This window comes from Carlito syrichta, unplaced genomic scaffold (assembly GCF_000164805.1).
Source record: "Carlito syrichta isolate Samal-C Ts95f unplaced genomic scaffold, Tarsius_syrichta-2.0.1 Scaffold308793, whole genome shotgun sequence".
Classification (NCBI taxonomy): domain Eukaryota; kingdom Metazoa; phylum Chordata; class Mammalia; order Primates; family Tarsiidae; genus Carlito; species Carlito syrichta.
The window spans coordinates 246,732-270,382 of record NW_007252889.1 but is presented as its reverse complement, the minus strand read 5'-3'; the positions used below and the strand labels follow the sequence as shown (position 1 = coordinate 270,382).

General features: G+C 34.7%; 1 protein-coding gene across 3 annotated transcripts in view; it reads right to left on the bottom strand.

Annotated features, from left to right (window-relative positions):
- Window positions 1–10,989: 10,989 nt before the first annotated feature.
- LRRN3 (leucine rich repeat neuronal 3) overlaps window positions 10,990–23,651 on the bottom strand; it is a 34,951-nt gene continuing 22,289 nt past the window's right edge. For all 3 annotated transcript variants that reach the window (XM_021716356.1, XM_008065697.2, XM_021716355.1), the window contains one exon: window positions 10,990–13,987. In XM_021716356.1, coding sequence (XP_021572031.1) covers window positions 11,504–13,630 — 2,127 coding nt within the window. In that variant the 5' untranslated portion in view covers window positions 13,631–13,987 and the 3' untranslated portion in view covers window positions 10,990–11,503. The remainder of the gene's footprint in view (window positions 13,988–23,651) is intronic.

The window sequence follows — 23,651 nt, the reverse complement described above, 5'->3', positions numbered from 1 at the left end:
AGATGTCCATCTTGCCTAAGGCAATCTACAGATTTAATGCAATACCCATCAAATTACCAGTAACATTCTTCTCAGACCTAGAAAAAACAATACAGAACTTCATATGGAAACACAAACAACCAAGAATAGCCAGAACAATCCTCAGCAAAAAAAAAAAAAAAAAAAAAGCAGGAGGTATCACATTACCAGACTTCAGACTTTACTATAAAGCTGCAATAATCAAAACAGCTTGGTATTGGTATAGGAACAGGCATATAGACCAATGGAATAGAATTGAGATTCCATAAGCAAAACCTCAATTTCTCAACCAACTCATCTTCGACAAAGCCTCCACCACCTACCACTGGGGAGAGGACAACCTTCTCAGTAAATGGTGCTGGGAAAACTGGCTGACCACATGCAGAAGATTCAAACAAGACCCCTATCTATCCCCATACACAAAAATTAACTCTAAATGGATCAGAGACCTAAATGTAAAACCTCAAACCATAAGAACCTTAGAAAATGCAGGACACACCCTTATGGAAATTGGAATTGGTATCCAATTCCTGAATAAAACCCAAAACGCATGGGCCATTAAGAGATAAGATAGGCAAGTGGGACCTCCTTATACTGACAAGTTTCTGCAAAGCCAAAGAAACCACCAAGAGCACAGGGAGACAGCCCATAGACTGGAAAAAAGTATTTGCCAAATCCATGTCTGACAAAGGCCTAACATTTTGGATCTACAGGGAACTCAAGCATGCTGAAAAGAAAAAAACAAACAACCCCGTTACAAAATGGGCAAAAGATATGAACAGACACTTCTCAAAAGAAGACATATGAGTAGCCAACAGACACGTGAAGAAATGTTCAACCTCACTAATCATCAAGGAGATGCAAATTAAAACTACACTGAGATACCACCTAACTCCAGTGAGAATCGCCATTATCAGTAACTCAAAAAATAACAGATGCTGGAGAAGATGTGGTGAAAAGGGAACACTTCTACACTGTTGGTGGGAGTGTAAACTAGTGCAACCTCTGTGGAATGCAGTGTGGTGATTCCTAAAATCTCTAAATATCGACCTCCCATATGACCCCGCAATTCCACCACTGGGAATATACCCTGAAGAACTCAAATCACTCTGTAAAAAAGATACCTGCACACGCATGTTTATCGCAGCATTGTTCACAATAGCAAGAACCTGGAACCAACCATGCTGTCCATCAAAAGAGGATTGGATTAAAAAAATGTGGTATATATACACGATGGAATACTACACAGCTATAAAAAAGAACAAAATCATGAATTTTCCAGCAACCTGGATAGAACTAGAGTCTATAATACTGAGTGATCTCTCACAGAAACAAAGATCTGAGTATCACATGTTCTCACTCATAAGTGGACCTTGAACATTTATCATAATACTATAGGTAAATGATCGCCAGTGGTGGGAATTTATGGGGGGGGGACAGAGAGGGCCAGGTGGTGGGATTAATGGTAGTCAATATCTCTCTGGGGATGGGGGGACACCCCTTATCAACAGGGGAACCTGAACGATGCATATTTATATACCTAACCCTTAACTTTACCCCACAACTTTAAAAGAAAAAATATGTTTAAAAAATAAAAATAAAATAAAATAAAATTTTGTGACATAGTGCACCTTTTACTTGAGTAATCTATACTAGACTACATTATATTAGACAGTCTTAAGAGTTCTTCTTAAGAGAGCACATTGATGAAAATTATAGAAAATCTAGAATGAGTATCTGATTTATGTGGATCAGTATTTCTACAAATATTCTTTCCTATTTTAAGATATTTTGAGTTCAAGGTCCCAATTGGAAACAAAAGAGAACACCCTTTTTTTTTTTTTCATTATCTGAAGAAAGTTATACTTATGAAATCCAGGTAGTTAGAAGTGTGACTGGTATCATACAAAATAGTTCAAAGAAATGAAACAATACTTTTTTCTGGTTTTTTATATTTAATTTTATACTTACATACTTATTGAATTCTATGTAACATATTTGTGAAATTTCTGAAAGAGCAATACAATTGACAGTTGAAATAGAACTAGGTCAGTCTTAAAATCAAAGACATAGGCCGCAATTTTACATCACATTTGGGTTTTTATATACAGAACTACCCAGAATATCTAAGATCTCTTTCATATATTTGCCCTTTGGGGAGATAGTCGAGAGCTGGAGAGACAGTTTGACCCTCTGCTAATTTCATGGGAGATGTATTTTTAAAATCCCTGAAATGAGAATATCCAGCAAATACTGAGTGATAATAACTCTGAAGATGATGGGTGTATGTCTTTGAGGCTATGCATGTAAGTAAGGGTTTTGAGTATGTGTGGTTTCAGTTAGGGAAGGCCTCAGAGGATTGCGTATAGAGTGCATCTCCATTTCCTTTTCTCTTTCATTTTCAACTTCTTCTCATATTCCTAACTATGGAGAACTAGAGATTAGGTGGAAGACCAGGGCTTGACTACAGAGAGAAACACGGTTGAAATATGGAAAACTAATTTTTGTAGCCTTATAAGTTCTGGTCTTTAAAATTTGGCATAGTCAGTTTTTTCCCCCTGGGATACCAGTTTCTACCATGGTTAGCATAGAATAGAAACCTTTCTTTCTTTCTGAAGCCAGCTCCTGCTTTTTTATTCTTCAGAACTTTCTCCCAGTTGTTCAGCACTCTGATGCTATTAAAATTCTTCAACCTATTGTCATCTTCATGCCATCCCTATCAAATTTTAACATTTCCCTGCCTGCTAATTGGGCAACTGTGTAAAGATTGTCTGAGTTGTGAGTTAAAAGTCCTTCTAGGCTGCTTAAAAATAACCCTGTACCCCCTTAATATATATAAGCTGTCCCTATGCCTATCATACTTTTATTACACAGTATTGCAATTGCCAGATTCTTGTATTGGTATCTACCTTTTCACTATATGTTTTATGATGTCAGGGGATTTGCCTATCAGAGCCATTGTTGAATCTCCAGTAGCTAATATCCTGTCTGGCACACAGTAGGTTCTCAATAATTGGTATATGAACTATAGCACGGGCCACTCCTTGCTTCCCTGCTTAGAAACTTTGCTGCTATCATTTTCTAAATTTTATCCCTTGGAAGGAACTTTACCATATAAATTATTCACTAAACACACACACACACACACACACACACACACACACACACACACACACACACACCACCACCACCACCACCAACAACAACAGCCAAGGTGGGGCATATCATTTGAAATGAGAACATGGGCCAGCATAATGACTTTCAAATATTTGCAAACAAAAATTAGTACTCAATGAATACTGATTCTTTAATATTGGAATACTGATTAACACATAATTTTTGTATGCCTTTTTAATTCCATAAAATCTCGTAAACTTATGAAAGTGTGTTTTAAAGATCCACCTTGTTTCTTCAATTGGAAAGTATGGATCAGGGGTCCCCAAACCCAGACTACAGACCAGTACCTCTCTGTAGCCTGCTAGGAACATGGCTGCACAGCAGAAGGTAAGCAGCAAGCAAGCGGAGTTCTACCTCTTGTCAGATCATTGGTAGCATTAGATTCTCACAGGAGCTCCAGCCCTGTTGTGAACTGCGCATGCGAGGGATCTAGGCTGTGCACTCCTTATGAGGATGGAATGCCTGATTATCCGCCCCTCCCTGCCTTCCTGTCCCTGATGCCACAACGGTTGAGGACCCCTGGATAGATGACCAGCTTCCTATATTGGCTCCTGTAGGTTTTAATCGCATGGATAAATTTAATGGTGTCAAGTTTTCATAGAATATTTTTTTGCTGCCCCATTAATCAATATACAATTTGTCATTTAAACTATATTAAATAATTTTGTTCTCTAGAACAACAGTATACAGTTATTAAATTAGAACTACAGGCAACTTGTGGTTTGCCACAGATTACAAGTCAGCTAACAAAGTTTAAACCCTATCAGAGCATGATGACTTCTTACTCTCTAAGAAGTTGGTGTTAAGGTGATGTTCTGAGTTCTTAATGCCTGTAAAAATATAAATGATTTAATACTTACAAGGATGGGAATGTTGGCAAAAGTTTGAAGGAAATGTTTTGTTTTCTTCACCTTACTCTTTATGTAAAATTTGCCTTCTACAATTGGGTTTTTGTGCATGATAAATGTAATCTGAGAGATGGAAAGCAGGTTAAACATATAATTGACCATCCTTTACTTGTCTCAAATGGGACTGAGAATGAGAAGAGCCTTATCAATTGGAACTGTGAAGTGGTTACATAGAAATAATTACAGAAAAAGTCTGTTAAAAGTCCCTAGCCTTGCACCTACTAAATATGCTTATTTAAAATGTTTTATTTATAAGAATATGCCTATGTTTGATTGTTTTTTGTTTGTTTGTTTATACTAGTATTTTTTATCTTTGGCAAAGAAGTAGTAACTGAAAGTTAACAAATAGGGATCCTTTATCTCCAATGCCAGATTCAAAACTGAGATAGGAATATTATAAAAGAATATATTGATGAGTATAATTAGATAAGATAATAGACACAATTAATTAATCTAGCATACTATTGATGGATGGTTCCCTCCCTCCCAAAAAATCACCTATTAGTCATTTTTGTGGGGTATGGCATAGTTATAAAGTACTTAGTGTTATTATTTCTCTTGTTGATATACCTTTTGTTTTTTCTGCTGTATGTTATTATTATTATTGTTATCTTGGGAAAAAATACTTCTCTGAGACTGACATATAAAATGAAAGTGTTAACACTGAATTCATGGAAATTTCATGAGGATTGAATAAATGAAATTATAATTACATAATATATAACATTACGTATGATATGTAGTATATATTTATGTATAATATAGCATTTAAAGAGAGATGTGCACTCCTGTGTATCAGTATGCCTGGCCCATGGTAAGATGGAAAATGTTCATTTTCCCCATTGCCCATTCTTCTTCAGAGCTGAAGTGGATTTCCTGACTGTTGCAAATTGTTAGTCTGGCACGTATTCAAAATTTGGTAAATGTTTCCTTCTTTCCTTCCTTCTTTCCTAGTTTTTAATCTTGCTAACCAAGTGAATATGAATGCATATTTATTCAAATTCAGTGTGTTGATAAGATATATATTAATTGCTACTCATTTTATGTGCCAGGAAAATATCCCAAACATATCATTGTCATTTGAGGACTGAGCCTGGACCGAGGCATACATAATTCACTGGAAGGAAAACCCAGTTCCTCTTAGCCTTATACAGTTATTTTTGCTGTAGTTTGTTTTTTTCATTGCAGTCACTTAATTCCCACTGATTTGTATGGAAAAATATTTGAATGTTTTGTTTTCTACTATTTTATACCTTTTCTATGTTCTATCCATGGTTAGAAGAAAATTTTTTATACTCAAGGGTTTGCAATGACTTGTTTGTATCCCATAATTATATAAATTCATTCACTTTATATGTAGATGTGTTTTTAAATCCTAGTAAAAATAAATTATTTAATACGAACATTGTATGCTGAGATGTTGGTTTATTCCTTAATTGACTAGGAAACAGGGATGGGAAGCTTAGAGCCTTAATGTTATTCTGGAGATGTGATTCTTGTTCTTTATTGAATAGGTGACTCTTCTCTACAACCATTACTTAAGGGATGTTTACTAGAGGTATCCAACCTTAATCCTAGTTCTGATAATGAATTTCAATTTTATATAGCATTCTTTTGAAGAACTGTTTTGGTGTGTTTAGCTATACTGCTTTAATAATGGCACCTCTGATGTTTTAAGAACTCTTTCTGTCTTTAACAGCCTTGAGTCTGGTACCACAAATGACAGAGAGGTTATTTTATTACACTCTGATTCTCTCAATGTGAGGATTAGCAGGGTCAATTTATGTCCCAAGCTTACTCCATTATTTGTTCCAGAGGCTGGTAAACATTATAAAGGAGTATCACAATTGGGTTTTGAATCAATAACTTCAGACACTGAACCATATGTTTTAATGAGAAGTTAGATTTTCTTTACAGTGGTTGCATAATGCTATTAGTTTCTTGAAGATGTAGTTGAGTTAGAAAAGATAAGTATAAAAACACACAAAGTACTGTTAGGTCTCCAAATGTCATTATAGTTCATTCTTCAAGGTTTACTAAGGTCGACCACAATTCTTTTTGCTATTCTTTGTCACTCTGGGCTTTAAATAATTTTGTTATATATGATTTCATTAATTTTGAGATCATATATGATATTTGCTACAGATTTGTTACATATCTGAAGACCTCAGTTTGCTCTTAAGGGAAAGTCCTACATATGAATCTGTGAGGTATTTAATCCCATAGTTGTTATGCACTACATGGCTTATTTCAAAGAAGAACTAAGAGCCTCCTGAGGTATATATAAACGGAACTACAATAGGTAAATTCAAGTCTCTGTAGACTTGTCTATTTTTAGTTTGAACATAAAGGAACTGTGTTCTATTTCATATGATGTATTCTCACCTGAGAACACTGAATACTTACTACTCCATTCATGAGCACTTCTGCATATATTGTTAATGGATGTTTAGGCTAGATTTTTAAAATAATCTCTTTTGCTGGATTTTTAAAAAAAATTTGTCTCTTAATAATTTTTTTTAGGATTTGATGTGTGGTTGATGACTGTTAGTATTAACTCTGATTTTGTACTTTGTTCCTGTGTAAAGTGATAGTTTTATTTTTATTTTGTTTCAGAGGAATAAGATAAAGGTAGGCCATGGTCACTCTTAACAGTAAAGTCTTCACTTTTCAAATGAACACATAAAAGCAGCCACTACTGTGTTAAAACTGGAGTCAATTTCTTTCTTTTTCTAACACTCCATGGTACTGATTGTAGAATTTTGATTCTAGGCATGGCTGTTTCATTCTAGTCCAATGCTGCAGTTCTCCCAAGCAAAGACCTAGTTAGAAATGCACTAGTCAGGGTACAATGGTATAGAAGTGGGGCTGTAGAATCAGGGCTGAAAATATTACCCTCTAAAAGAGAAGAACATTGTTGTCTTTTCTGTTTAATTGATCATAAAATGGCCATTTGGGCTCCTCAATATAGAAAACATACTAATGACAATCATGTCTTTCCCCAAAATTTTACTTATTTGCTATAATGACTTGAGAAATTTGAAAAAAAAGATCAAATGAAAGAAAATATAGACATAATGTAGTTACTATTTATTATTTTCCATCTCCTAGATAAATCAACATTATAATGAAGCTCAAGATATCTCTAATGGTGTAAAGGTGATATATACTATTATAATTATTTCCTTTTTTTAATAGCTGTAGGAACATTTTATTGGAATTTTTCCTGTATTCAACAAATGTATACTCTTAAACTTTTAGGTTTTTTATTGTTTGCTTTATTACTTTCTGACAAATCATTTCAGATTTTTTCATCTACAAGGCTAACCTATGGAATTTTAAGGTTTTTGTTCATAGTTATTGGAATATCTTGTAAGACATAATATGGATAAAGTAAGGTGATTCTCTTTCTTTTAAGATACATGATAGGGGACCCCCCAAAAAAACGGAATTATCTTTTGGAGTGTGGGTCCCTTGTAGTACATTAGGAATTTGTTCCTCCAGACCAAACAGTCAACCAAAGTTTTTATCCGGAAGTTTTGAGAAGGATGTGTCATGTTTGCAAAAGAAACGTCCTGAGTTGTGGCAGACAGATGACTGGTTCTTCTACCATGGCAATGTACCTGTCCACACTGCACTGATTGTTCAGCAGTTTTTGACCAAAAACGGCATGACCCCCTGTGCTCCACCCTCCCTATTCACATGATCTCTTCCCGAGAAACTTTGTTTCCCTGGGTGAAAAAAAGTTCTCAAAGGGAAACATTTTACCAGTGTGAGTGAGGTGAAACAAACAAACAAACAAAACAGCAGAAGCACTAAAAGGCATCAAAATTGACAAGCTCAAAAACTTTTAAACAGTGGAAAAAGCATCTCAATAATTGTATTTCATCAAACAGAGAGTAGTTTAAAAGTGACTGAAGTTTAAACATGTGAAAATAAATACATAACTTTTTTATAAATAAATTTTTTGGTTTTGAGGGGCCCCCCTTCTATAAACATTTTGTCAGTGCTAGATTACCTTTTGAATTTAACTTCTCATTTTCTTGGGTGATCAATCTCTCTGAGTTTAAAATGGGGGAAGCATAACAATTATTTATGTTTTTACGCATAGAGATAGTTTATAAGTAGATATGCCTCACAATTTAACCAGTCTAAGGATAGTATTAGGTTAGTTTCTGTGGATATATAGTGAGCATGGGATCAATAATAAATTTGAATCAAGTTCCTGTATTAAAATTGTGATAAGCAAAACATTTTAGACTAAGAAAAATATCTTGTAGTTTTCTGGGTGTTATAATTTTGTGAAAGTTTGGGACTTTACTAAATAACACAGTTAGCATGTGTTTGTGAAAACCCTGTTAAAGAAAATAAACCAGAATGTAATCCAGTAGAATATAAATCCCTAGATGAGGGGAGATTTTTCCTATTTACTTCTGTATTTCCAGTGACTCATCATCATCTAACAAATATTTCTTGAATATAAATAAAAGATAGTTAAATGAATGAACTAAGGAATTATCATTTTAAACTTATGCTTGCTTGTATGTAGTTTTGTTTTAAAACTTCCTATCTAATTAGAATAAAAACTTAAGCCCTAAAATAAGTATCAAAAGACTGATACATGTGCCATAGTCTATTTCATTTTTTTCTAGGTGAAATGATCAGCATATAATTGAGAACATGTTGCTGCATGGCTTAACTGACAATTACATATTTTGCTTCACACTGTTTTAATATATTTTTGTATTCAGTTTGGTATGCCTCTCCTCAGATAATTTTAATTTTGTTTGTATTATAAATTATAAAATATGTAGTTCTTCTAAAATAATTTTTGTGAATAGTTTTTTTTTCCATACAACGTAAGCAGATTAGTTGGCATTAATAGAGTTATAAACTTTAGAATTTTATTTGTTATAGGTGAAGTTTTCTATTGCAATAGGAGTATCCATAAGGTATCACAAAATTGTAAGTTATATGCTCTGAGTACTTTTACCAGTGCTTTGTTAGTTTTGTGTGAGTTTTAAGAGGTAGCAGAGTATAAAATACCATTCTTGTTATTGAAGCAGATGTCTTTGTTCTCCCACTGAAAATTTAGATTAAAATATAAGCAAATAACTAGGATCATGATTTGTCTTGAGTGTCTGTATTTTTTTTATTGTAACAAAAATACTTCATTTCAGTGTTCACTACTAGATGTCTATTCAGAGTGCCTGTTTCATAACAATTCTAAAAAGAAATGTGTAGCTTAAAATGTCTCCTCAGCTTGGCAATATCTTTGTAATGGTTCTTCATGCAGATAGGTTTCAAAAAACATACAAGATACCTGCTCAAGTTCTTGCTGACCTATACAGTGCCTGCATCCTAATAGGTTATATTTCAGCTCCTATATTTTTGACAAATAGCTGAGCTCTAAAAAGCTCTGTCCGTGGCACTGAAACCTCTCATGATAGACGAGCATGTCTGGCTGATAAATTCTAATGTCAGCCTCTGTGTGATAGTGATTCATCAGGTTGTAAAATTTGTGTTTGGGAAACACATTGAATTAGCAAGTTCCATATTTTGGTTGTATTAAAATTAACACAGTTTGTTCTTTCGTTTTAAAGAGTTCATAACAATTGCCTTTCATGTTGTCAAGAACAGCTAAGAGTTCATTAGAAATTGTCAATGCTATCACAAAAGAAATGTCTAGTATTAACAAATAAATTGATATGACTACAGTGCTGGAAATGTTTACAGGCCAGTGACATGTTGATATTATGCAGCAAGCTACCGTAAGAAAAGTTAAACATTTGCTTATCAGCAGGCACAACAGCAATTAACACGAAAGCCTTATTATCTTTGTAGAGATGAACAATTTGCTTATAAAAACTATGGCTTATTATCTTAGTATTTTATTGTTTCAGGATGTTTTCTTTGTACAGAAATACATTTATTTTTGCAGGACTGTGGATTTTTATTTATAAAAATGACTAACACTCTCAAAGAGCATACTTGCTACTTTTTTTTAAAAATGAAATCCTTGTATTTCTTATAAGATTTAAAAACAACTAGTCATGTTCTTGGCACTTCAGTTCATTGATTTGCAGTCTTTTAAGCTGTGGTTTTCAGGTGACATATATAATCTTACAGGACAGCACTTGCTTTTTTTTTTTTTTACTTTAAATTGGTTTCAGAAGCTTTTTCTTTAGTTAACAAAATTTCCCTCTTAAATTTTTATTGAACTCTGGAATTATCTGGGTTATGTCATTTTTATGTTGGGATAAATGAAAGGAATTTCAGAAAGTTGAACCTGATAAACTTCTACTACTAATCCTGTATACTTTATAGTGTAATTCTAAAATCTTAGTCTTGGAACAGAACATGTTGCTTCCTTGCCATGTTTGCAACATAGTAAATTATTAAATTATTTGCTTGCTATTTCAGTGAAACTCTAAGTGTTTACAATCACAGAGAGATTTGAAAATTACACTTAGTTCATAAGTTCTACTGAAATTTGGCAATGTTTTTGAAAAGCAAGCAGCCTAAAGCTGAGCTGCTACTTTTACTACTACTAATTATTAAAATAAGACTTTCAATTGCTCAGATATTGGGTTTGTATTAACTGAACCTAATAATTAAATTCACTGTAAAAGGTACTTGTTTAGAAAACAAGGAAATACATAATTTCCTAGAGAATGTGTTTGTCAATACTTAAAGGGTTAAATATAAATTATAATTGCCTTTTAATATTGATAAAATGCTTTCTAAAATCCATTTTTTGAGGCATTATAAAAGCATAGTTACATAACTCAATAAAAGTATCTTACTCTTTGCATTCCAAATTTCATGATAGAAAAACACTTAAAAAAAAAACTTTGTCATTTAAATGATATCTGGTCAGATTATATTTCCCAGAAATTATTCTTTATTTAGAAACAAAACAAGACAAAAGCAATTGATTTTAATCCAAAATGTATTTTTCCTTATAAAAGAGGTCCACATATTCACTGTGTCTACTCTACAGAATTTGTCCGTTTTATTACACCACGTGTCAATTCAAGTTTATCTGATCACTGCAAAAACTCGTGGCTAATATGTGTAATTACAACACAGGAGGAGGTATTGCTCAGTTCAACTACTCTTATATACTTAAAAAAAATACAGAAATGTTTTTGTCCACTTTAACTGTAGTCCAGACATAAAAGTTACATGAACGTTCTAGAAAATGGAGTTATTTTATTTGGTTGCCACAGTACCCCTTGAAGCACGTTAATTAAAATGCTGAACTTGTACATATTTCCATTGACCAGGAGCAGCATTGGTGAAGCTTACACTTCTTTCTAGAAAGTAATATTTCTCTGATTTTTTTAGCACAGTTGCAGTCATGAGCATTTTTTTGAAGTAGGTTAAGTTGGTTGTTTTTAGGACATATTTGGTGGCACACCTATAACAGTTGCTTTCACTTCCAATGATGTACTTTTTTCTTTGCCTGCTTCCCAGAGGCTTATCAAAGGAGAATAGAGCTCAGTGAACTCAAAAGTTGGTTTCTGTAAGTAATTCCCCACATAGCTATGTCCACCATCACAGTTCATGTCTTGAGAGAGGCAGCTGATGAGACATATCACACCAATAACCCCCAGAAGGCCTCCAATGCAGACCATAAGTGTTGTGGTGTTACTCTTTTCATATTCTTTTTGATCAGCATCCAAACCTTTCGTGGTGACATTTACACACTGTTTTCTGTTTTTCTGATAGATGGTGGGAATATCAATGCAAATTTTATACTCAGTTGATGGGTTCAGATGAGTAAGATTATATACCTTGATATCAGATGGTATTCGAGCACTTTGGGCAGGATGAAAACTTTCAGTCTTGACAAAGGCTGTCCATTTGACACTAGATTTGAGAATTTTAGAACTTGCTTTCCAAGACACCAGAACTGAATTGGCCTGAATATCTCTTATTTTAATATTCAAAGATCCATTGTTATCTTGGGGAAAATAGCCATCCACTTTAATCATAACAGACTTCAAGTCGGCGCCAACTAGGTTAGTTGCTATACAAGTATATAAACCCCCTTCTTTTGAGGTTATGCCATTTATATCTAGTGTACCTTCAGAATGGACATAGACCTTGTCTGTCAGAGTATTTGGCAAGAGTTTTTGACCAGAAGGTGTTATCCAGTAAATTTCAGGCTGTGGTTCTGCAGTAGCTCTACAGTGTAAGGAAACATAGCTCCCAGTTTCTACATTTAGATGAGAAGGAAAGCTCTCAGGAGCTATAAGAGGGAGGCAAATTTCCATCATATCCCTGAAATGTACATGCCGAACATTCTGTCCTTGGAATTCAGGTGGGTCCACACAAAACAGTGAATCTGGCTCCATAAATCGAATGTTGGTTTTGTTCATATTAATCCAACGGATGACACAATCACACCTGATGGGGTTACTATGTATGCTAATTTCCTTGAGGTTTGGTAGAGACTCAATGGTACCATGGTACAGGGCACTGAGGGCATTGCTGTTCAGCATGAGTGATTCCAGCTTGGGGAGTCTGAAAAATGCATTGGGGTGGATGTAAGACAATCTGGGGTTGTTCGTAGCCTCTATTTTTCTTAAATCTGGCAAGTTATCCACAGCAAGACTGTCGATGGAAATCAGCTCAGGCATATTATTTATCCCCAACTCTTTTAAGTGTAGCATATTGCTAAAATCACCCCTTCGTATTCTATTAATAGGATTTTTATTTAGATCCAAAAATTTGAGATTTATAACTTTTTGAAGAGCAACATGTGGTACTTTAATAAGCCGGTTGTCATAAAAAGAAATGCTTTCTAAGTTTTCAAGTCCAACCAAAGCATTATCTGGTATTTCTGTGAGGTTTATACCAGCTATAACCAGGCTGCGAAGATTGATGAGAGGCTTAAAGTTCATGTCTTTAATTCTGATGATTGGATTTTCCCCAATCATCAGAATCTCTAGATTTGGAAGAGCATCAAACCACTTACTGTTGATCATCTGCAACCTATTTGAATTGAGATGAAGTCGAAGAAGATTATGTAGGCCAATAAAGGCTCCAGGTGAAATTGTAGAAAGCAAGTTGTGATTAACATACAATTCTTGTAAGTTGCTCAGTTCAGACAGACATTTTTCAGGCAGCTCAGTAAGTTTGTTTTCCTCTAGATACACAGAAAGGAGCTGAGGCATCATTTTTACATTAATATTGGTGACTGAAGATAAATTGTTTTGAGATAAATCCAGGCCAGTAAGGTTTACCGGAAAGTCTATGGAATATTCAATTTTTGCAATATTGTTAGTCTGTAGGAGCAGAATTTGTGTGTTAGCAGGCAATCTGGCTGGAAAATTTAAAAGACCTAAATCATTACAATCCACTGTAGATGCTTCCATGTAAATGGATCTGGGTGTAAACCAGGGCCTGATTTCACAGGTACATAATTGTGGACAATCCACTTTTTTATCTACAGCTTGTACTAGTGTTGTGATAGCTAGGCCAAGTAGCACATGAATTCGGAGTGGCATGTCCTTCATCTTAGCTTTCTTCTTCAGCAATGTAATGGGTCCTCAAGGATTCCACAGTCAGTGTTAGTAAGTTCAATAAGAGCTGATTGATAAGGAAAATACTTGCATTTGTCAAATGACGAATGCCATAGAACCACAAAGTTTTTCTTCATGGAAATAAGGACCAGTGCCACAATTGCATTGTCCAAAAATGTCATGCATATTGAAGAAAAGAAAGTTATTATTTTCTTAATGATATAATTGTAATTTTCTTTTTGAAGATGGAGTATGTATAGATGGTCAAAGGAGATTGAGCAATTCATTTACTTAGAAATATAATATTCAAATCCCATGCTTATTCAACACTTGCAGGAATAGCACATGATGCTAAATGGTAATAAAATAAAATAGAAAAGAAAAAAGAGAAAAATGGTTAGTACAAGGGTAAAATACCATAATTGATATCCATTAACCATAATTATAATTATTTCATGTATAAATAATATTCTTAGCGTTTATAGTTACTTCAGTATGTTCTGGTGACTTTTCCTTATTATGACTGTACTTAATAATTCTTGGTCAACACATTGGAGGCTGAGAAATTTATTCTTCAAAAGACAGAGGTTTCATTATTATGATGTTATTATGATGTTTATGTTTCCAGAATTTTTATTTCAAATCTTACCTTGTAATTTTGTTTGTTATATTTTTCATTGTCTTTGGCAATTAGTTATAGGGTTAAAAGGGGGAAACAACTTTTCAATGGTGATGGCTTTTTTATTTACCTCATTGAGAGGCAAAATTAAAAGCCTATAAATAAATGATACTGTTCAGTTACAAGTAAAAGAGTTATACTGTAGTTCTTTGGGCCTCCGGGAGACAGAATTTGGAGACAAAATTATAAAATGATTGTTAAATAAACTAGATGTAGTGGCATTTAACTATATAGTTTCATTCATAAGTCTCTCCGTTATCTCCTTTGTATAAAATTACTTGAGTTTTGTGGTCTTTGGAAGAAATTAAGTCTAACTTGCTGTAGATGTATATACATCTATATTATTAACTGAAGTTCAGATGAATGTTTGACTGTTTTGTTTTTCCCTGAGAATAACTTACATTCCATTACTGACTAGCAATAAAAAAAAACAAACTGTATTTCATTAGTAAAACAAAGACTTAGTTTTTTTTTTAATGAATGCTGATGTCTTTATCACAGAAAAATAACCAGTTCTAGGTCGCAATTTTGATATGTGTTGTGTTTTAAAATACCACACTAATTTTAGGTATATCCACCATTCAGTTGGACTGCTGGTGAGCTATCCCTTCAAGTGTATGGGAGAGCTGGAGCACGACTACACTCTCTATTCTGGGGCTTTTTGACTACCAGCAATAATGGCCTAGTGAACAGTCAACTTGTAAATACTACTCCTTCTTGCTTGTCTGCCCAAAGTTGACCCCTGTAATGGCATTGTTGATTAGAATAAGTTGGTTCTTCAGTGACAAAGATATGGTAAATATATTTGGTGATGTCCTCTCTAATGAGAGATAGAAACATTCCTTTTGTAAGTTAAAAAAAACCCCTTTGTTTTCAAAACTGTAAATCATTTAGTTCAGTCACCAAATTTGCCTCTTACCCTTTATTTTCAGAGGTGTGATTTTTGTCTAAAAAAATGAATTATGAGGTTCAGATAACTACTAAGTTACCTTGAATTAAAAGTCTCTTTGTGGGGCAACCCACTTTGGGACAGCCACCTCAGGTCCTCTCCTACTGTGGGAGCTTTCTGTCCTCTTAATAAATCCTACTTTCTCAAAAAAAAAAGGTATCTTTGCTATATTTTTCATTACTATATCTACATGCCAAACTAGTTTTGGGTTTTTTTGGTTTTGTTTTTACTGAACACTTCAGCTATTGCTTCTAATTGGTTTTAAGTAGAGTCTACAACCTTTAAGAAAAGACTCTAGCACACTGAATTTTTTCAATGATGATGCCTGATAATCCTTAGCCCACAGAGTCGTCACAATATGAGATCCTTCTTTTTCTCTGTGTTTATCCTCATTTCTGCCATTTTCCTGCACTCAACCATCTCCCTATTGATAGAGCTATGGATGTCTCACCATATTCACTTCCTGGGACACCTCTTTCTTAGTTTTAGGTCAACTTTTACTGTTTTTCAAACCTCAGTTCAAGCAGCTCCATTCTGGGAAGTCTTTCCTCTAAGCCCTCCCTCCAGAGGAATTTAGCTGCTCCTCCACCGTGGTCCCATGGCCCTAACACACGCCTCTGTCAGAGCATTTACTCGGTGGTTCTTTCCTTTGCCAAGCAACAACCTCCTTGAAAGCCTGAGGCTAGTCAGGCTTTGCATTCCCATCTCCTGGGCTTGGTAATTAGAATGTAGTAGGTACTCAAGAAATGTTGTGAGTGAACTGACAAGTGAATTTTATTGATTAAAAAAATCATATATGAGTTTTATATATTATTTAAACAACTCAATCTATTCAATTTCCTAATTTCATTTAGCTTAGCTGCTTTAACTTGCATAAGTTTATTTACTGACAAAGAATGTGTGTTACCTTTGTTACTAAAACTCAAAGATTAAATATGAGGATAATTCAAAGGAACATTAGACTTTTAGAGAAAAGTCAATCTATTATTATACCTATGGTTTATTCTTTATTCAGCCAACATTTATTGAGCACTTTCTAAAAGCCAGTTACTGGGCTAATAGCTAGAGGGCAAAATGATAACTTAGATGTGGTTGCTTCCTTTAGTACGTTTTCTAGTCTGGAGGGGGAAACACAAGTAAACAGATGGTTACAATTCCATATGTGAGCTCATTTGGGAGCATTCAGGAGGGTCCCCTGAATAAAACTGAAATAGAAATCCGTTGCCTCCTTATGTCCAAAATTAAGAAAAAGCTGTGATGTAAAATACGAAATGCGTTTCTGTGTGTTTCCATAAATCACTCATTGAAAACAGAGAAACCATAACTTGTGCCAATTAATTGCTTAGGTCTACTTTCTCCAGCAAAGAGATATCTATATTCTTCCTGAAGTTAACTAAAGGATCAGAACTATTAAAGATGAGAAAAAAGAAGTATTAAAGATGAAGCATTCTTTCTGGGGGAGTGTTGACTGAATGCCACTTTTCATTTTGAGATTATTCTAGTGAGTGTCTTAACATTTATATTTATCTCTGGTTAGAAACTATTGTTTCATTTTATCACCTATAGCTGTAACCCAGAAACAATTACATTTTGAACTAGGTTTATTCTGGAAGCATTTTAAAATGAGAGTGCTTATAGTGATGAGAAAATTCAAATTTTGTTTCTCATGGTTTGTAGGAAGTAATTGTTAGTATGAGAAGCACAATAAACAATACAGAAATTCGACCTTTATTATAATATTGGCTTTTTCTTATGTCTTGGAAATGATTATGACACTTTCACTAATAGACTATTTAGCATGGGTTATTTGCAAGAGAGTAATAATATCCTTTAGTAATTTATAGTTTTTAAAGCCCTTTTTTAGTCATTGTTTATTTTATGTTAACAATGGCCTTGTGAGATAGATTGGTGAGGTACTTTAATACCTGTTTTTTTAATGGAAGTGTTTTGAGACCCATCTGCTTGAGCTCACACAGCTAATAAATGATGGGGTGGACTAGAACCCAGTTTAGGCCATTAAAAGGAAGCAATTTTAAGAATTCCTATCTTATATTTTTAATACCTGAGGACACTTTTCATAATTTGAGATTTCTTTCTTTCCTTCTTTCTTTCTCCTCCCTCCCTCCCTCCCTCCCTCCCTTCCTTCCTTCCTTCCTTCCTTCCAAGTCAGAGTCTCACTCTGTCACCCAGGCTGTAGTGCAGTGGCTCGCTCACTACCACATTCAGCTAACTTTTTGGATATATTTTAGAGATAAGGTCTCACCAAATTCCTCAGGCTAGCCTCTCGCCTCAGCCTCCCAAAGTGCTAGGATGAGATTTCTTTCTTTCTTTCTTTTTGAGTTGGAGTCTCACTCTGTTGCCCAGACTGGAGTGCAGTGGCCGCTCCGGCCACCGCAGCCTCGACCTGCTGGGCTCCGGTGATCCTTCCGTGATTTTTTGATTTATTGTAGAGATGAGGTCTCACTGCCCAGGAGGGTCTCGAACCCGCGGGCTCAGGTAATTCACTCACCTCAGCCTCCCAAAGGCGCGGGATTACAGACTGAGCCACCGAGCCCGGCTGAGATTTCTTTAGTCTAAAAATATAAATAAAAACTGTTTCTAGAAATAATAACGTGGAAACTATATAGGAAAAGCTACTTTTTTAAAGTAAAGAGATCTTCATTCTTTAGCTACTTCATCTGTTTTTCATCATTTATGAAATAATGACCAAACACCTACTTTTTGGCAGATGTTGTTATAGACACCAGAAACTTGGTGATAAGTAAAATATCTGCTCATCAAGTTTTCAGTTATCAAAGTAGTAAATAGCTAAAAACCATGCTGTGTGGTAGATTTGGTTTACAATAAAAGCGTGTGCAGTGCTCCATGGATATACAGAGGAGGGAGTTCCTAGTTTTGTCCTTCTAAAAGGAGCAACATGAAGGTTTTATGGTCTTTTTCGATTCTAATAAAAAAATCAAGTGGGGTATAGCGGGGAAATGTGGATAAAAGGTTTAAAATCCATTGTTTTAGATGAGTTTTTACAGTGCTGAAGAACAAAGTGTGCCTTCTTCAGTGTACCTCATGATTTATGTTGTAAAGACTAAAGAGTCTGCTACTTGACTTGAGGTAAAAAAAACTTTGGTGGAGATGGAAAATTGCCATGGCTGCATTAAAACCCAGTTTTCTTTTCTTCTATAGCAAATTGCTGGCTAAGTTCATGTGTATAAAGAACTTACATTCTCTTCTTCCATTATCTGACTTTATCTTCCCTTGTTGTAAGACTCAGTCTTTCTTAAATGCTAATTGAGTATCCCAAAGGCATTACTGGGCTATACTAAATGCAGTCCTGAAAAAGACTGCTCTTTTTTCTTTGGGAAATATTTATTTTCCAGTTTTTCAAACCAAAGTATTTGAATTTGTATATCAACTTTCAGGAAGTGGATAATGGTAATTATTTAGAATAATTTTGTGAATGCTATCTTTAAGAAACTGATCTATTAATAAGTTGAAATAGGGAAATAAAATTTGTTTTGCATTAAGAAACATAGGCCAGGTTTACTAAATGATTTTGTAGTTGTGGACTGGATGGATACCTCACTTTTCTGTGCCTCAGGTTATTAATCTTTAAAATTGAGAAATTGGGTTGCATGATCTTGAAGATTCTGTCACATTCTAAACTTATGTGATACTATTCTGTGAACGTGAAAGATTTTTTTGGGAGGTTGGAGTCTCACTCTGTCACCCAGACTGGAGTGCAGTGGCCGCTCCCGGCCACTGCAGCCTCGACCTGCTGGGCTCCAGCTATCCTTCCAAGTAGCTGGAACTACGGGCTCATGCTACCACGCCTGGCTAATTTTTTGATTTATTGTAGAGATGAGGTCTAGCCAAGTTGCCCAGGAGGGTCTCAAACCCGCGGACTCAGGCAGTCCACTCACCTCGGCCTCCCAAAGTGCGGGATTACAGGCTGAGGAAAGATTTCTTAAAAGGCATCTACAATTGGATGTGGGTAAACACATATTTGATTTTAACTTTTGTGTTCTTTGATCACAAGTTTTATTTTTTGTATTGAGTTGTGGTTTTACTCTGTAGTCTAGGCTGGAGTGCAGTGGCATGATCTTGGCTTACCACAGCCTCAAACTGTTAGGCTCAAGCGATCCTCCCACCTCAAGATTCTGAGTAGCTGGGATTACAAGTGTGCCATCATGCCTGGCTAATTTTTTTATTTTTGTGGAGATGATGTCTTGCTATGTTTCCTGGGCTGGTCTTGGACTTATGAGCTCAAGCAATCCTCCCTCCTCATCCTCCCAAAGTACTGGGATTACATGTGTGAGCCATCATGCCTAGTCTGATCATAAGCTTATATTCAGTACTCTAGTCCTATGCCATTAACAAGTTAGGATCAATGAATTTTAGACATTATTGGGCTTTCAAAGACTATTAAGTTAATTACCTGACATTATTTCTATTTTATTTAATGTTTATGTCTACACAGTAGTAAATGAAGTAGAGGGTTACTTTAGTAATCAAATTCGGTAAACTAATCACTAGGAAGATAAGTTTTCTGGATTAGATCACTTGATCTAAATTCAGACATGGCTTGAAATCTCTTCTTTTTGCCTCCAAAGCTCTACGTCCTCTCAAATGTTTATTAAAATTGCACCATTCATCTTGGCATCTTTTCAGAAGAGTGCTTCCTTCAACTGTATGGGCACGCTGTCTTTTTTGTTGTTATTGTTGGGTGTTGGTCTTCCTTTAATAGTAAAGTTGAGTGTTGTGCAGGAATAAAACAAGAAAACATATTTTCTAGGTCTAGTTTTGCTGTGTGATTCAGATAAATCACACTGATCTCTGACTCTTAATTTCTCTTCAAATGTGGACTATATTTTCACCATTGTTTTCAAATTGATTCTTTTTTTTTTTTTTTTGAGTTGGAGTCTCACTCTGTCACCCAGACTGGAGTGCAGTGACTGCTCTCCGTCACTGCAGCCTCAACCTGCTGGGCTCCAGCGATCCTTCTGCCTCAGCCTTCCAAGTGCCTGAATTACAGGCATACGCTACCACGCCCGGCTGATTTTTTGATTTATTGTAGAGATGAGGTCTCGCCAAGTTGCCCAGGCTGGTCTCGAACCCGTGGACTCAGGCATTCCACTCACCTCAGCCTCCCAAAGCGCGGGGTTACAGACTGAGCCACCGAGCCCGGCTCAAATTGATTCTTAATGTTCTATGGACTTACAGAGATTGCTAATGAAGTTGCCATTATAAATAAGTCTGTTTCTTAGAGAAAATTTATTTTCATTGTTGTACAGAATTTATGCGATAAAATGTGTTTCATATATACCCATGTGTACATTCTTTTAGGGTGATTTTAGAATGGATCCTGATATTTTCAGATTCTCAAACTGACAGTTTGTCTCATTATTATAGGAATAGTTACAGAGTTTTTTAAATGGGGGGGATTTGATATTATTTTATGTCTTTGTGATGCTCAAGACCTCGTATTTTAACACAGAGAACATTAATGTAGGTCATAAATAGTTAATGTACAATCTCCATGTCTCATGAAACTAGGCTCAGATGACTCCTTTAGAATAAAACGTAGATGGGGAAGCACCTCTAATCAATAGGGTGCCTGAATGAAATGTATTTGTATACCTAACCCTTAACTGTACCCCACAACATCATAATAAAAAAATATTGATTATTGAAAAAAAAGAGTAAAATGTAGATCTTACAATAAAGTTCTCCTAGAGAAACCAATGGTAGCTTAAATAACACAATTATTTTCTCTTTCTTGTTTCAAAATACACTTTGGGAAGATTTTGAGGGAATCTTGGACTCTCAATCCTTTTTCTTCTATTGGTTTCAGAATTGGAAGTTTGTGCTGTATGTGAATTTTTTTTTATTTTAATAATTCTAATGTGTTACCCCAATACATTAGATCTGTGGAAGCTAGTTATAGCACAGCTACAATTCAGGAAGGATAGTCTGTGGTACAGAAATTCTTCTTCTATAGTTTTCTTTTAGAGAGCAGGGAATGAAATATTAATCCAAAGAGTATTTCATATTGGTGTAGTGATTTCTGGATACTCATAAATTACCTGCTTGTTGTGATACTGTCATTTCTTATTATGAATAGAATTTTGAGTCGTAGTTATTTTTAATTATGGTTTTTGCTCAACTGAGCACTTCATTAATAACATTATTTGTGAAGTTGATTTTTGTACATGATTAGTAAAACAAATGATATTTTTAAGCCATAACTTGTCTCCTTATGCTTATATTTCTTCTATGAACATCACTCCATGTATTGGGTAACTCTAATTTACAATATGTTCTACCAGTACTTTATTCAATATTATTTGCAAGCCAATGGATTTTAATTGCATGATTTGCTTTTTTAAACTTCTCTTTTATCATTACCTTGTTATTTAGCATTTGCATAGTCTCAAATGTGGGCCTCTCTGGGGAAGAGCACTCATTTATGCATTATCCTTAATATTCACTCATCTTAAATTGAAATATAATCATCTTGTTTTTTGAGTTAGGAAACAGAGTGATGGAAACCTTGCTTCAGGTTATAATTAGACCATAGATCTCTATTTAGGTGATGTTCTTTTGTTAAATTACCAGAGCTTTAACAGCAGGGTATTGTGAAAGTATGCAGTCCCATGAGTAGGAAGGAGACCTTGTGACTTCTAGTGACTTCATTTCTAAAATAAAATTTACCTTCAAGCTCTATTATTACATAATTTTTATAATAACCTTAAAAACTCTCAAAACTGTTTCAATATTTTTGTGTGTGCGCAGGCATAATATAATGTACTTGAATGGAAACTGAGAGGATTTACACAGAGTTTTTATGAAATTTTCAGATTTTTATTATATTTATTCACATGTTTTACATGTAGGTCAAACTATGGCATAGAGATATGGGACTAATTTCTCGAGGGTGAGAAGTAGTCTATAAAAGGATTCTATATAATTTTATGGAAAATTTTGATTTTTTTTTTTTACTTGTATGTCAGGAACAATTTTTATGTTTGTAAAAGAAAGAATTGTTCCCATGGCAAACTGTGTGCATTTGCAGATGTAGGTGCTTGTGTATCCTGAGATACTTTCATTCTATTCAGAAAATCCTGGAAGTGATTGACAATTTATGCACAGAAGTCTTCCTTTTTGTCTAGTTTTTATTTCCACCAATAAAATTATTATTATAATTTGGATGATATTATTTGGGTGATTGCTTTAATTAGGCATTAATTTGTACTTATAAATTTCACATGGGTTAAGAGGAAAAATCTCCTTAAGTATGCTTTCCTTATTCCCTTGACTTTTTTTGGTTTCTGAAAGCTCATTCTTATCATTCAGTTTCAGTTTATTTGGGAAGCGAGTGCAGTGAGATGATTGGTAAATGACATTATCCTATTATCTTTAAAGGCATTTCCAGCTAGATTTGGAGATAGTTTCATTGGCAAACTCTCCTGATTGTATGACAGCAGAAAGACTCATGTCATGCCTTGCAGTACAATGGTTTGGACATGGATATCTCATGTAGACCTACTTTCAATTATCCTCCATTTTAGATGAAAACATTTGGAGTAATTATCCAGATAATACAAACAATTTTTTAATCATTCCTCTTTTCATCGGAAGACAGCCAACTATCCTGTCTTTTAAGTTTCCTTTTTTTTTTTTTTTTTTAAAGTCACATCAGGACTGTCAATCTCCCTGGTATAGTTAAAAAAAAGAAATAAACTAAGTTGTGATTTCAGCTTGAATTGATTCTGTGGACAGAAACATGTATGCTGCCTTATGCCTTCTGATCTTACCAACATGGCTCTCCCTAGGGCCTTATATGTGGGAGGACATGATAGACATACATGCAAAATTTTAAAAAGTCAGTTTTATATTGATTGCCACAAGTAAATGCTTTTATACCAATCTCACGAGGGATGGTTTTTGAAGCAGAGATATGCTGTGAAAGGATGGCAGCAAAAACGTTTTCATCATATTTGTGCTTCTTGATTAATTCAGTTTAGCAGAACAGCAAATCATTGGTTTGTAAAGATAAGGAAGCCTCTCTAGACAAGGGTTCAGTGATGTACTATAGAGAGTGAAGAATATTTTAGTTACAATATTATACAGAAATCTCAAAATTATATTTTGAGAAGAACATTCCTCTCTGACAAGGGTAGAAGTCTCTGGGTAGCTCAGTTTCTGTTCTGTGTATAATAAAATATTGGTTCTCATTGCTATTAAACAAAACAGCATGAGTATCAGTTTTGTTTTTGTTTTTTGTTTGTTTGTTTTGTTTTTGTTTTTGTTTTTTTGAGTTGGAGTCTCACTCTGTCACCCAAACTGGAGTGCAGTAGCCACTCGCGGCCACTGCAGCCTTGACCTGCTGG